This window comes from Sinocyclocheilus grahami, unplaced genomic scaffold, assembly GCF_001515645.1.
Source record: "Sinocyclocheilus grahami isolate Dianchi unplaced genomic scaffold, SAMN03320097.WGS_v1.1 scaffold344.1, whole genome shotgun sequence".
In the NCBI taxonomy this organism is placed as follows: Eukaryota; Metazoa; Chordata; class Actinopteri; order Cypriniformes; family Cyprinidae; genus Sinocyclocheilus; species Sinocyclocheilus grahami.
Window position 1 is genome coordinate 3,184,754 of NW_015505523.1, and position 13,715 is coordinate 3,198,468.

The following is a 13,715-nucleotide window of genomic DNA, read 5'->3' on the forward strand; positions in this document are numbered from 1 at the left end:
GATTCTGACGTTAAGTTTGGGTTTTAGGGAGGAACGAATGTGCACCGCTGTGAAGGGAAAGAAGTGAAGAAGAAAGAATACGAAACGCAGCTAGTTTTTAATAGCTTTACCTCATGTCTTCTTTTGTATAATCCTTAGAAGCCAAAATCGAAATAAAAAAATAAAATTAGCTTAATAAAACAGCCACAGGCCTAAAGTGTAAGCAGATGTTTGAATGTTTAGTTCTCTCTTCTATCATAATTAAACGGGGCTTTCTTGTTGCGCGTGCTGAAGCTCCTCCGCGTGGGCGCGATCTAATAAATGTATGTGTGTTTTATTAATTTCTCCAGTACCGATAGCAGAACCGTTAACGTCTGAGTTTATCGATACTCCGGTCTTTCATAATTTAGCCCCGGGACCGATTAAATACCGGGTTTCGTTACCCGTCCCTAGACATAAGTAAGCAAATTAATAAAAATATTGTAGTTTTTATTATTATTATTTATTTATTTTTGCTTTTGGAAAGGTGTTACAGTAAAGTTTCATGTGCCTTTAATGTTGTAAATGTCAAATTGAACAAATGAACATATTGCGTACCGATAGCAGAACCGTTAACGTCTGAGTTTATCGATACTCCGGTCTTTCATAATTTAGCCCTGGGACCGATTAAATACCGGGTTTCGTTACCCGTCCCTAGACATAAGTAAGCAAATTAATAAAAATATTGTAGTTTTTATTATTATTATTTATTTATTTATTTTTGCTTTTGGAAAGGTGTTACAGTAAAGTTTCATGTGCCTTTAATGTTGTAAATGTCAAATTGAACAAATGAACATATTGGCGTTAAGATGCATAAACATTAAAAATTAACCAAATCACATCTTTTTTTAAATATTAAATATAGCAAAAATCATATAGCACTACAACTTTTGGTATGAAGAATCATATGAAATTAAATGTTCTATTAATAATTATACCACAATTCAAAATGTTTGGGGTCGGTAAAATGTTTTACATTTGTTTTTGAAATAAAAACAGTTATAGTGTGAAATAAAATAGTAGTTGTTTTCTGTTTTAATGTATTATATTATATATCATTTATTCCTGTGATGGCAAAGCTGAATTTTCAGCAGCCATTAATCCAAACTTCAGTGTCACATGATCCTTCAGAAATCATTTTAAGATGCTGATTTGATGCTCAAGAAACATTTATTATTATCAATAGTGAAAACAGTTGTGTTGCTTAATATTTTTGTGGATCAGTAATCCGTTCTGTGATCCATTTTGTGATTCTTTGATGAATAGAATGTTTAAAAGAACAGCATTTATTAGAAATATTGGTAACACTTTAGCATAGGGACCCATTTTTACTGTTAACTAGTTGCTTATTAGCATGCCTATTAATAGCATATCAGCTGTTAATTAGTAATTATAAAGCACATATTCTGCATGACCATATTCTACATCCCTAATCCTAACCAATACCTAAATTTAAAGGGTTACTCCACCCCAAAATGAAAATTTTGTCATTAATCACTTACCCCCATGTCGTTCCAAACCCATAAAAGCTTTGTTCGTCTTCGGAACACAATTTAAGATATTTTGTATGAAAATCGGGAGGCTTGTGACTGTCCCATTGACTGCCAAGTAAATTACACTGTCAAGGCCCAGAAAAGTATGAAAGACATCATCAAAATAGTCCATCTGCCATCAGTGGTTCAATCTGAATTTTATGAAGCCACGAGAATACTTTTTGTATGCAAAGAAAACAAAAATAACGACTTTATTCAACAATTCGTCTCCTCCGTGTCACCGTAGCGCCATTTTGGAGAATATCCACTGAACATAAACAACGTATGCTGTTCTGTGTCAGCTGTGCCACACAGATACGCTGTTTTTGTTCAAATCAAAGCGTAAACAAACTTAGAAATGGATGCATTGTATACATTTATATAAATGAAAGTTTGGCTATTTCTGTTTATTTAAAGTGCCCCTTATATGCCTTTTCGAATGTTACCTTTCATGCAGTGTGTCATGTAGCTGTAGGTGAACATAAACTATCTGCAAAGTTGTGAAGCCGACAGTGCATGATAAATAAAGTTATTGTCTATATAAAAAAAAAAAGTCGGCTCGCAATCGCCTAAACGAGTCGTCAGGAATTCAAATCTTATTCTGTTACGGCTCTACGTCACGAAGTAACACATATGCATAATGTCTGCCCACGTTCTACGTCGCCAACTTGCCCGCCCACAAACAGTACAATTTCCGTGTGGTTAACATCATGTCGAGAAGACGCTGTATCCTACGCTGTGAGAGTAAATTATTATTATCTTATAATTACCACAAACTTGTTAACACTTGACACTTACCACTGAGAAACGTCCTGCTCCAGTCGTGCTTGCGAATCTGTCTCTTGTCGATAAGCCTGTTCAACCGTTTCATCATCAGACTCTGGCTCGAATTGGTAAGGTACAATCGATACCATCTTTTCTATGTATTGACAAGTCTCCAGGGCTGTCATTCCATCATGGCAATGGGCGTTTCGCTTCCGACACGCGCTGTACGTAGTAGACTAATCCAGAGCCAATCTCTCTACGGCTCTGGACCAATCACAAAGGACTGAGCCATCTGACCAATCACAGCAGTGAGGGCTCACAGAAAGGAGGGGTTTAAAGAGACTGATTCTTTGAACTGCTTCACACGAGTTGTTTACGAATCATTTAGAAATGAGGTAAAATTAAATCTATTTTTTTAGAAAACTAACGTGTGTTTTGACCTTGTAGACTCATAAAACAATATTAGCAACCTTAAAAATGGCATAATAGGGGCACTTTAAACAATCCCTAAGTGTTTCCAGTTTAATAATGTTCCAAATAAACACCTTTTGTTCCAATTGTCTACACAAGCCCTGCTCAGTGTGAATGCTGCGTGCCCTGTGAATCAGAACACAGCTCTGTTTTCTGTCTTCTCTCAGCATGGCAGGTAGAGGTTTGTAATTGTATTTAAAGCTCTCATTTGACTCAAGCCCCTGCTGGTAAAGAAGACAAGCATCAGTTTCAGCATCCATTTCAGCCCCGCTCCCAATTACAACCGGCACGAAAAAAACAGAATGATAGATGAGGAGAACAAGAGAAAGAATAAGACTGACCCATGCAGAGCTTTGGCTTGCTTGCCTTCCTTCCTTTTCAGATCTCTTTGTGAGACACACGTCCTCCAGAAGTCTTGCTGTGACCCAGATCAGTGGCGCTTCAACAGAAATCCTGTCCTGAAGCATCTATCTGACGATGAAAAGCCAAGTACACAGCTTTGGATCGCTGTTATGGCTGCCCAGTCTCATTTTTCTAAGCAAAGCGGAGAACGGATAGATCAGCGTGGAGCTTGTCGGATAATGATATGATGATATTTTCTCATGTTTCTGCAAATTTTTTTTGGACTAATTAAAATGAACGCTAGTTTCTGAAAAGTCAGCATGAATCCCAGTTTGTGGTATGTCACAATATCCAATGAGAAAAGTGGGATTTTTCCCCATTTCATTTCTTCAGCTGCAAAACTTTTTTTTTTCTTTTGAATTACTGAGTGCATTTTTAAGAAAGCAAGCAGCATCCATTTTGGTGTCAAGTTGACTTTTCAATAATAAAAACAGTTATTTGCCTTCATTCACTTATTGCATTCAGGCTGTAAATGACAGAGAAATGCTGTCGTATCTCTGTGACGGTCGTCTCACTGGGTGGCAGAAGCCATTAACAGCGTCAAATCAAATTTCCACTCAATTTGAGTGATATCAAATTACACTTTTGAATTGGCATGGCGATGCTTGTATTAATCTCCGGTGGATTTACTGTTCATTAGCATGTCTTATGTCATAAGTGGCGGCGCAATCGTGCCATTTCCCGAAGAGCAACCGTAATAAAGGCAAGACCTCGGCTTCTTCTTCTGTTTCTGTTTTTTTTCCGCACTTCTCATTAAATTCCTCTGTAACACCCCACCCTTACAATACCTCTGCTCATGCCCGTGTCTCTGCTGTGCACATCAATTTTTCTGTGCTGATGATTGTAATGTGGATGCCAGAGGCTGAGACGGAGCACAATTGCACCAGTAAATGACTGCTGCCAGTTGGCTGCAGTGTGAGTGTTTTTGTGTGCATGTTTGTGTGTGTCAGTGTTTTTTCCCCCTCAATTTGTTCTTATTGCCTTCACACTCCCCTGAGGTACTTGTGTCGACGGTTGCTCTATTTTTGCAGGATGAATGTTTGTACAGTTCAAGGGGCAGCTCTCTGTGAAATGTTACATTTTAAAAATGTTTTATTTTTTTTAACCTCCTGCTTAGGTAAGCGGCTGAGGGCCGCCTCCTGTGCCTCACCCTGAAGAGCTGTTTTGTTCAATCGCTCAGTTGCACCTTTAAAAACGCCATTCAAACCCTTCAATGCGCACGGCATAACAATCGATACCATCTTTTCTATGTATTGACAAGTCTCCAGGGCTGTCATTCCATCATGGCAATGGGCGTTTCGCTTCCGACACGCGCTGTACGTAGTAGACTAATCCAGAGCCAATCTCTCTACGGCTCTGGACCAATCACAAAGGACTGAGCCATCTGACCAATCACAGCAGTGAGGGCTCACAGAAAGGAGGGGTTTAAAGAGACTGATTCTTTGAACTGCTTCACACGAGTTGTTTACGAATCATTTAGAAATGAGGTAAAATTAAATCTATTTTTTTAGAAAACTAACGTGTGTTTTGACCTTGTAGACTCATAAAACAATATTAGCAACCTTAAAAATGGCATAATAGGGGCACTTTAAACAATCCCTAAGTGTTTCCAGTTTAATAATGTTCCAAATAAACACCTTTTGTTCCAATTGTCTACACAAGCCCTGCTCAGTGTGAATGCTGCGTGCCCTGTGAATCAGAACACAGCTCTGTTTTCTGTCTTCTCTCAGCATGGCAGGTAGAGGTTTGTAATTGTATTTAAAGCTCTCATTTGACTCAAGCCCCTGCTGGTAAAGAAGACAAGCATCAGTTTCAGCATCCATTTCAGCCCCGCTCCCAATTACAACCGGCACGAAAAAAACAGAATGATAGATGAGGAGAACAAGAGAAAGAATAAGACTGACCCATGCAGAGCTTTGGCTTGCTTGCCTTCCTTCCTTTTCAGATCTCTTTGTGAGACACACGTCCTCCAGAAGTCTTGCTGTGACCCAGATCAGTGGCGCTTCAACAGAAATCCTGTCCTGAAGCATCTATCTGACGATGAAAAGCCAAGTACACAGCTTTGGATCGCTGTTATGGCTGCCCAGTCTCATTTTTCTAAGCAAAGCGGAGAACGGATAGATCAGCGTGGAGCTTGTCGGATAATGATATGATGATATTTTCTCATGTTTCTGCAAATTTTTTTTGGACTAATTAAAATGAACGCTAGTTTCTGAAAAGTCAGCATGAATCCCAGTTTGTGGTATGTCACAATATCCAATGAGAAAAGTGGGATTTTTCCCCATTTAATTTCTTCAGCTGCAAAACTTTTTTTTTTCTTTTGAATTACTGAGTGCATTTTTAAGAAAGCAAGCAGCATCCATTTTGGTGTCAAGTTGACTTTTCAATAATAAAAACAGTTATTTGCCTTCATTCACTTATTGCATTCAGGCTGTAAATGACAGAGAAATGCTGTCGTATCTCTGTGACGGTCGTCTCACTGGGTGGCAGAAGCCATTAACAGCGTCAAATCAAATTTCCACTCAATTTGAGTGATATCAAATTACACTTTTGAATTGGCATGGCGATGCTTGTATTAATCTCCGGTGGATTTACTGTTCATTAGCATGTCTTATGTCATAAGTGGCGGCGCAATCGTGCCATTTCCCGAAGAGCAACCGTAATAAAGGCAAGACCTCGGCTTCTTCTTCTGTTTCTGTTTTTTTTCCGCACTTCTCATTAAATTCCTCTGTAACACCCCACCCTTACAATACCTCTGCTCATGCCCGTGTCTCTGCTGTGCACATCAATTTTTCTGTGCTGATGATTGTAATGTGGATGCCAGAGGCTGAGACGGAGCACAATTGCACCAGTAAATGACTGCTGCCAGTTGGCTGCAGTGTGAGTGTTTTTGTGTGCATGTTTGTGTGTGTCAGTGTTTTTTCCCCCTCAATTTGTTCTTATTGCCTTCACACTCCCCTGAGGTACTTGTGTCGACGGTTGCTCTATTTTTGCAGGATGAATGTTTGTACAGTTCAAGGGGCAGCTCTCTGTGAAATGTTACATTTTAAAAATGTTGCATTTTTTTTATTTTATTTTTTTTAACCTCCTGCTTAGGTAAGCGGCTGAGGGCCGCCTCCTGTGCCTCACCCTGAAGAGCTGTTTTGTTCAATCGCTCAGTTACACCTTTAAAAACGCCATTCAAACCCTTCAATGCGCACGGCATATTTTGAGATCATGTGCAAAGCATTTCAACAGCCAATTTTACCTGTTCACCTTTGAGTAACTACGCCCATCAGTGCCACTCATGCAAAATCCCCTGTCCCTTCTGTGTTTATTTATGGAAATTAGATGTTTTCTGAGAACAGTTTAGAACTCTTGAGCGCCACTGAACATATTTCACCATATTTAAATGCATTTCGCGGAATTTGCCTCAAAAATACTTCTTAGAATGTTCACTAACATGAACCAAACAGCTGTTCGTTTGAGGCGATATATTAGCAACAGTCAAATGAAAATAAAATAGTATCCAATTTTATTTTCAGCTGAATTGCATGTCTTATATAAAGATATTTTAGAGAAAATGTGAAATTGGTTAAAAAAAGATTATGTAAATTAGAAGACCAGCTGGCTTTTATGTAATGATCATGACTCATTAAGTGCATAACATTACATTCAATGCAAAAAATATTATAATTATTAAGTAGTAATATTTTGCAATTAATTAATACATTTATTTATTTATACATTTTGTAATGTTTTATTTATTATTATTTCATATGCACAGGGGAAAATAAAGTAGATTGAGTCTAAAACAATTGCTGCAACTGTATAATGTTAGAAACAAGAGCAGAAAATCTTGAGCTGGGTTTTCTGTAACAATTTATTCAAATACATAAATTCATAGCCAAAGTTGTTGTTATTATTATGTAATATTTTATATATAATTTTTTTTATATAATGTAAGAACAATCATTATTTTAGAGGTGCAGGGAAAAATTAAGTAGCTGGATTGGCTGTGAAAAAACTCTCAAAACAACTAATTCTTCCAGTGTTGACAACTGTATTGATTATAATGGGTGTGACTAATTTAGTAAATCATGATGTGTCGGTTGCATCTGGTGTAATTTACCTGTAGACTGTTTTTAGTTATCCTAAATTACTTTTCCTAAAGTATGAAAATAATGTGTAAAAATAAAACGTAAAGGTGCTAAAAGTCAAGGCGAAGTGTCAAATATAAAAAGGGTGTTTGCTGTATACCATTTAAAATGTTGTCTGTAGTATTACATCCTGACTCTTTCAAGTGCAGTCCCTCCAGCACGTACATGAAGATTAATCTGAATCTGTATTCTGACCATCCTTTTCTTTTCTCTTGGGCAGGTCTTTCGCAGTGGAGAGGGCATGGGTATCAGGCTGGACAGCGCATCTGCTTTCCAGGGTGCTGTCATCTCCCCTCATTACGATTCACTCCTGGTGAAAGTCATCGCCAGTGGAAAGGATCTGCCGGCGGCCTCTGCCAAAATGAGCCGAGCTTTAGCGGAGTTCCGCGTCCGGGGGGTCAAGGTAAGCCTTTTCTCGACAACAGTGCTTGCATAAACGATCAGGGGCAGCATGAGTGTGATCAGTGGAGACCTTTGGAAATTGCTTCAGTTGCTCCTTTAAAGCTGCTGTGGTTTCAAAAATAAACTGAAATTGTGTGTGGCGTTATTATAGTGTGCTGGTCAAATATGTAGATTTTTATTTTTAGAGCAAATATTATGCATTCTGTCAATTCCTTTAGATAAAATGCAGCTTTGCTCATGAATATTAATCATGTTGGCAGCATCTAATTAATATTCAGTATGCTCAGTAGTCCTCGCCTTAATATAAGGCCAGCTACCCTCCTGGTCAGAGCGCACTATGTCAAAAATGATAACTTCCTTTGAGAAAGCAAGCATGACAGGAGCACGGGAAGCCTGACGTGACAAACTGAGACCGAGTAAGCGATCAGACGGGAAGTGGTTTATTTTTGTGATGGAACCTATGGATTCCCTTTCCCCCTGTTAAATGTGTTGTTCTTTTGAAACACATCTGAGCAGCAGACACTTCACGGTCTTGTCACCCGTCATGCTAGTTGCCATCTGAGGCTCTGATCAGATCTTGAGTGAGCTGCAGCTAAAACATTGCCATTTTGAAGATCTTGAGTTTTCTTTCCCTTTTTTTAAATCTCCCACACATAAGCCTGAACACACTGGATGAGTCAGGTTAGAACGTAAATGGTAACATGCACGTATAATATGTATTTATCAGCATAATGTGATCAGAGTTTAAGTAATGGCACTAATGGCACTCTCGGATAAAGGGTGCAGACCTCACCATTTTCTGATGTGCCGCTTTTGGAGGAAGGGAGGGGTGCAGATGAGAGAAGTTGTCATGGAGTGTTTGCACTTAATCAGCCTGAATAACATAAATGTGTTTACATAAACCATTAGGGAAGGAGCTTTTCCTGTAAGCATCTTCAGAAATTAGTTTTGGAGACTATTAAGAGAAGTCTTTGTTTTGCTTGCTTTAATCGAAGAGTATTCAGAATGCTGCATTTTATTTGGGATGAAACAAGGATGTAGACTGTAAATCCTTCCCTTTATAGACAGCTCAGTTTTTAAAGAAATGGTTCACCCAAAATTAAAATGGTCAACTTTTACCATGCATGGCATTAAGGTACCTCTGTATTTTTTCTGAGGTGTATATAATAAGTTGTGGAAATTCGTTCTGTAATTTAGTGCTGCAGGGCTATTGCGTAACACCAAGATCATTGGCTTTCTCATTAACATCAACGTCAAAATGTTTGAAGATGTCCAATCAAATTAAAGTAGGTGGGCTAAGCATGATTTACAGACCGACTCTTCAGTTGACGGTTATAATGTGTGAAATATGACTTAATATTTGTCAGCTGTTTTACAATAGAAATGGTAAATGACTGGCAGAATTAATTAGGGATTCAAAATAATAAACATTATCTAATTTGAATTGAAAATATATAATTTATGTGATTCATGTAATTCGTAATTGTCAATGTGACGAGACAAGAAACACTAACAGAGCCGTTTACAGCATATTAGGCGTAAGATTAATAATGAATGTGCACATATTGTGAGTGAATTTAATAAACTTTAGTTACATTGCTTTCCTGGTAGTCTTTAGCAAATTCATTTCTAATTTTCTAATAAAATGATTCATAAAACATACATATAAATATCAGTGGACCAAATGTTTGCTTTCTGCACTGACAGACGAAAATGAAAAGAATCTATTAATCAAAGTTCAGCTATGGGAGACTGAGTGAAATAAAAAAGGTGAAGAGAAAGAGCAGATATTTATGGGTTTGGAACAACATGAGGGTGAGTCAGCGATGACAGAATTTAGATTTTTGGGTCAACTAATCCTTTAAGGTATCAAAGGCACGTGACATGAAGAATGTTCCAAAATGCAGACTGAATTAATTATGCTGCATCATAAAACATCCAAAGTCTTAATGCAGAATTGCGTGGGTTTTTTTGCAGGAAGGAAATCCCAGAATACATTGTGACACACTCCGAAATAAAATTAAAAAAAAAAAATGTTTTAATTTGATTATTAATGATTATTAGAGCATTATGTTGTTAGCTTAGCAGCAAGTTTGATAAACCTGTTGCTTGGCTAGTCAAGTTTCCCCTTCGGAGCGCTTTTGTCTAGCATGCAGAGTTACATGTTGGACAAAGCCGAACTACAGTCACATTAAGGTCAAGGGCGATAACTTTAATGATAACTATAAAGTGTTAATAATCATTCTAATTCTTTGAAAATAGGAAAGTCAACACGCTATTGAATGATAAAACATTAGCCCCTTTTACACACAGTCTTTACTGGTAAATGAACGGTAAATTACCATTAAGAGATTATGCGTGAACAGGATCTTTTCAAAAATACTGGGTGATCCTTCTTGCAATTTACCAGTATGAGAAGTTGTAACATTACCAGTAAATTTCCAGTAATCTGCTATGTATGAACGCAGAATGAGATTACCAGTATGAGCACATACAACGTCAGAATACGCTGACAAATAAGTCTGATTTGGGCCAATCATAAAATTCTTATGGAGATGGCATGATTACTCTGAGCTATTTACAGTGAGCTCTGCTGCTTTTTAGTAGTTTTTCTATGTAAATATGCCCTAGATCAGTGATCCTCAAATCTGGCTCGCGAGATCCACTTTCCTGCAGAGTTTAGCTCCAACCCTATAATCAAACAAACCTACCTGTGATTTTCTAATAATCCTGAAGACATTGATTAGCAAACTCAGGTGTGTTTGATTAGGGTAGAGCTAAAATCTGCAGGAAAGTGGATCCCACGAGCCAGATTTGAGGATCACTGCCCTAGATGGACACAGTTGCACTATGTCTCGCAGCTTTTTCAACGTGTCACGCTTAAGACCCTGCCTTCTTTTCTATTCATCAGTGCTGCGGCTCTACAACTGAATACTATTATGCGCATCTCGTGGTTATAAGAGCAAAAATGTGTTCTGTTTGATCATCCCCTTATGCCAGTATGTCACTCAGACTTCAAAAATGTAGTCAAATTGGACAGATGTTGAAATTTAAAGTGCTTCAGCTCATGTGGGCGAATGAAGACAACGGCGCAGCAGAAAGATCATTTCAGATCGGAAAGATCATTTCCGATGACTGACATTACAGAATTTACCGGTATTTGGTGTTGATGTGTGAATGGTCTCTTTACTGGTAAAAAGCCAGAATGCCGTTGCCTGTGTGAACAACATTTTTGTGTATTTACCGATCAAGTCATTCTGGCAATTTTACGGTAATTAACCGGGATTGCTGTGTGAAAGAGAATATTGACCGATTCCATCTGACTTTAAAGAGCTTGGACATTTAAAGAAGATAATAAAAATAAACAGAACATTATTGTGTGCTGGTGTGAGCACTAATATAGTTATTGTTATCGTTATCTTTATGATTATCATTCTTGGTGTGATCGAGCCTTTAGTCCGACTTCACAAAAAACAAACTAAAGCATTTGCACTCTCAAAATAATGTGCAAAAATGGTACCTTTAGGGGTACAAGAGCTCTTTAAAGATTCATAGTAGTAACATAAAGGTACATATTACTGTTCTAAGGTACTAAAACACACCGTATGGGGGTATATAAAATACAAAGTTGCCCCAGTAACCAGCTGTTGTATCCCTAAAGGTACAATTTATGCACGTTTTTTTCTGACAGTGTACCTGACATTGCCATTTCTAAGGACTTTTGTTTGTTTTAGTCTGACTGAAATTAAACTTTTAAAGTGCATGTAAACAGACTTAATTATGAGGTTTGCTTTCATGTAGGCAGCTCAATAGGTTTTGTGTGTGTGGTGTGAGGAGAGACCGATGTATCCTGGTGCAGCTAAGCTTTGAAGAGTCGGCCATCAGGGAAGCTTTTAAAGCTCCGCATCATTTTTTTCGACCACTTCACTGTTCCTCCTAGCACATTCTCTCTCAGCGTAATCTCCCTCCCATCTTGCCCTGTGCACAAATCTTAAAAATTGCTCCAACATGACTTTAAATACCTTTCAAGATGATTTTTTTTCCTCGCCGGGAAAGATCTGCTGTCCATTCGCTCGTCTTTCTCTCATTTAAATTCCCCCTCAGCCAGAGTAAAGTTTGTGACAGAACATCTCAGAAAATTACCTTGCACCGACTCTGTCATTCCACCCCAATATTTCTCTTTCCGCCTCTCCGCACCTTGCACTCTCTACAATCAGGAAAGTACTCGATTACGCTGTGGGCCGCATTCCCAAGCGTGACTAGAGAACCTGGCCTCGGAAGAATTCAGAGAATCACTTCAAGCTGCTAGGCGTCATGGCCGGAGCTTGAGCTGTGCCGCGGCCTGCCTGTTTTTAATGAAGACTGATGAAGTGCGCTCCAGGATATGTGCGAAGTTCAAACCTCTCCTGCTGCCTTAATTTACAGGCGCCGTCTTCCTTCCACATTTGATTAATCTCGCTCTCTCGTCTTCGCCGCATTATAGTTATAGAATAGTATACACACCATAGTTTTTTCGCACGATTGCTTAACTATTTTTCTATCTCTCTTTTTATCGCTTTCTCCATTGCTCACTTGTTCCCGACCCTGTGCTCGGCAGGAGGGAGGCCGCTCTTCTCCTTTGGGGCTTCGGAACTCCCTTGTTTTTATTAGGCATCTTCAGATAGCCAATTTATCTAGTACTGCCTCCACAAGATTTAATTAACTCTTCAAATAATGGACTGTGGTTATGCCATCCATTTGCAGAGGTAGAATGGAGAAACCAGTATCTATCTGGCTCATTGGGTGTGTTGTTTGCCAGAGATCTGGATCAGGACTTGTGGACATCAGAAGTAGTAATGGAAGACAACTACTAATTACTAATTGGTCATTTAGGGTATTCTGTTTATCCACGGCGAGTTACTAGTGCACTGGCAGGTTAAAGGTGTGAAGTATGGGGTGTTTTTAGATGTCTGACCCTCACAATTAAGGCCCAAAGGAATACAAGATGTTCGATGAATCTTACGAGTGTATATTTAAGTATGTTTCAACAACATACAGCAGTTTCAAACAATGATTCTGAAGTTAGATTACACGTTAATTAGAATTAGACAAGACGTGTTCGCCTGAGGAGGTTACCATAGCAACAGCAGTCTGCTTGACTAGTTTTTGTTAGGATCAGTTTCAGATGATACATGAAAAAACAAGTACTCTCATTATTTATCACTTTGTTATAGAGTTGCACATCAGAAATATATCACCAAAACCAGTTGCGGGGGAAAAAACCTTAACCAACCGCACCTAGAAACTTTTAGATAGGCGTGTTTTGAATTTGAATCCAAAACCTTTTATTTACCAGTTATTTAGAGCTGGAATTTTGCAATGTCACTGTGGGTGTGGTTGCGCAGGGCTGTAAACACTAGACAATAATTAGACACAGCCAAATTGTTCCCCTAATATTTGATATTCTTGAGGCTGTTCTGCAGCACCTCATTATGTACTGATCTGTTTGTTGTTGACAAAATGTTTAAATGTTATGTTTTTGGACTGGTTAGCCTCAACTACGGTGGCCTAGAGAGCTCTATGTGCTGCAAATGAAAAAAAAAGACACATGCAAATAGAAAAACACCAGCAAATTAAGAAAACATCTTCATCGGTTTGACAACACATGTCCTGCAAATACTCACAATGTGACCAAATACAGAAATGTGCTGCCAATATTCGCAGCACAACCAAATACAGAAACGTGCTGCAAATACACACAACACAACCAAGTAGAAGAAACGTGCTGCAAATACGCTCAGCACAATCAAATACAGAAGCGTGCTGCAAATACACACAACACAACCAAGTAGAAGAAACGTGCTGCAAATACGCTCAACACAATCAAATACAGAAGCATGCTGCAAATACACACAACACAACCAAGTAGAAGAAACGTGCTGCAAATACGCTCAGCACAACCAAATACAGAAACGTGCTGCAAATACACACAACACAACCAAGTAGA

At 38.5% G+C, this 13,715-nt stretch overlaps 1 protein-coding gene across 1 annotated transcript in view; it reads left to right on the forward strand.

The window, feature by feature from the left end:
* The window catches only part of pcxa (pyruvate carboxylase a), a 153,659-nt gene that overhangs the window by 87,537 nt on the left and 52,407 nt on the right, over window positions 1–13,715 (forward strand). Inside the window, exon 9 of the mRNA XM_016228863.1 lies at window positions 7,548–7,730. Coding sequence (XP_016084349.1) covers window positions 7,548–7,730 — 183 coding nt within the window. The remainder of the gene's footprint in view (window positions 1–7,547; window positions 7,731–13,715) is intronic.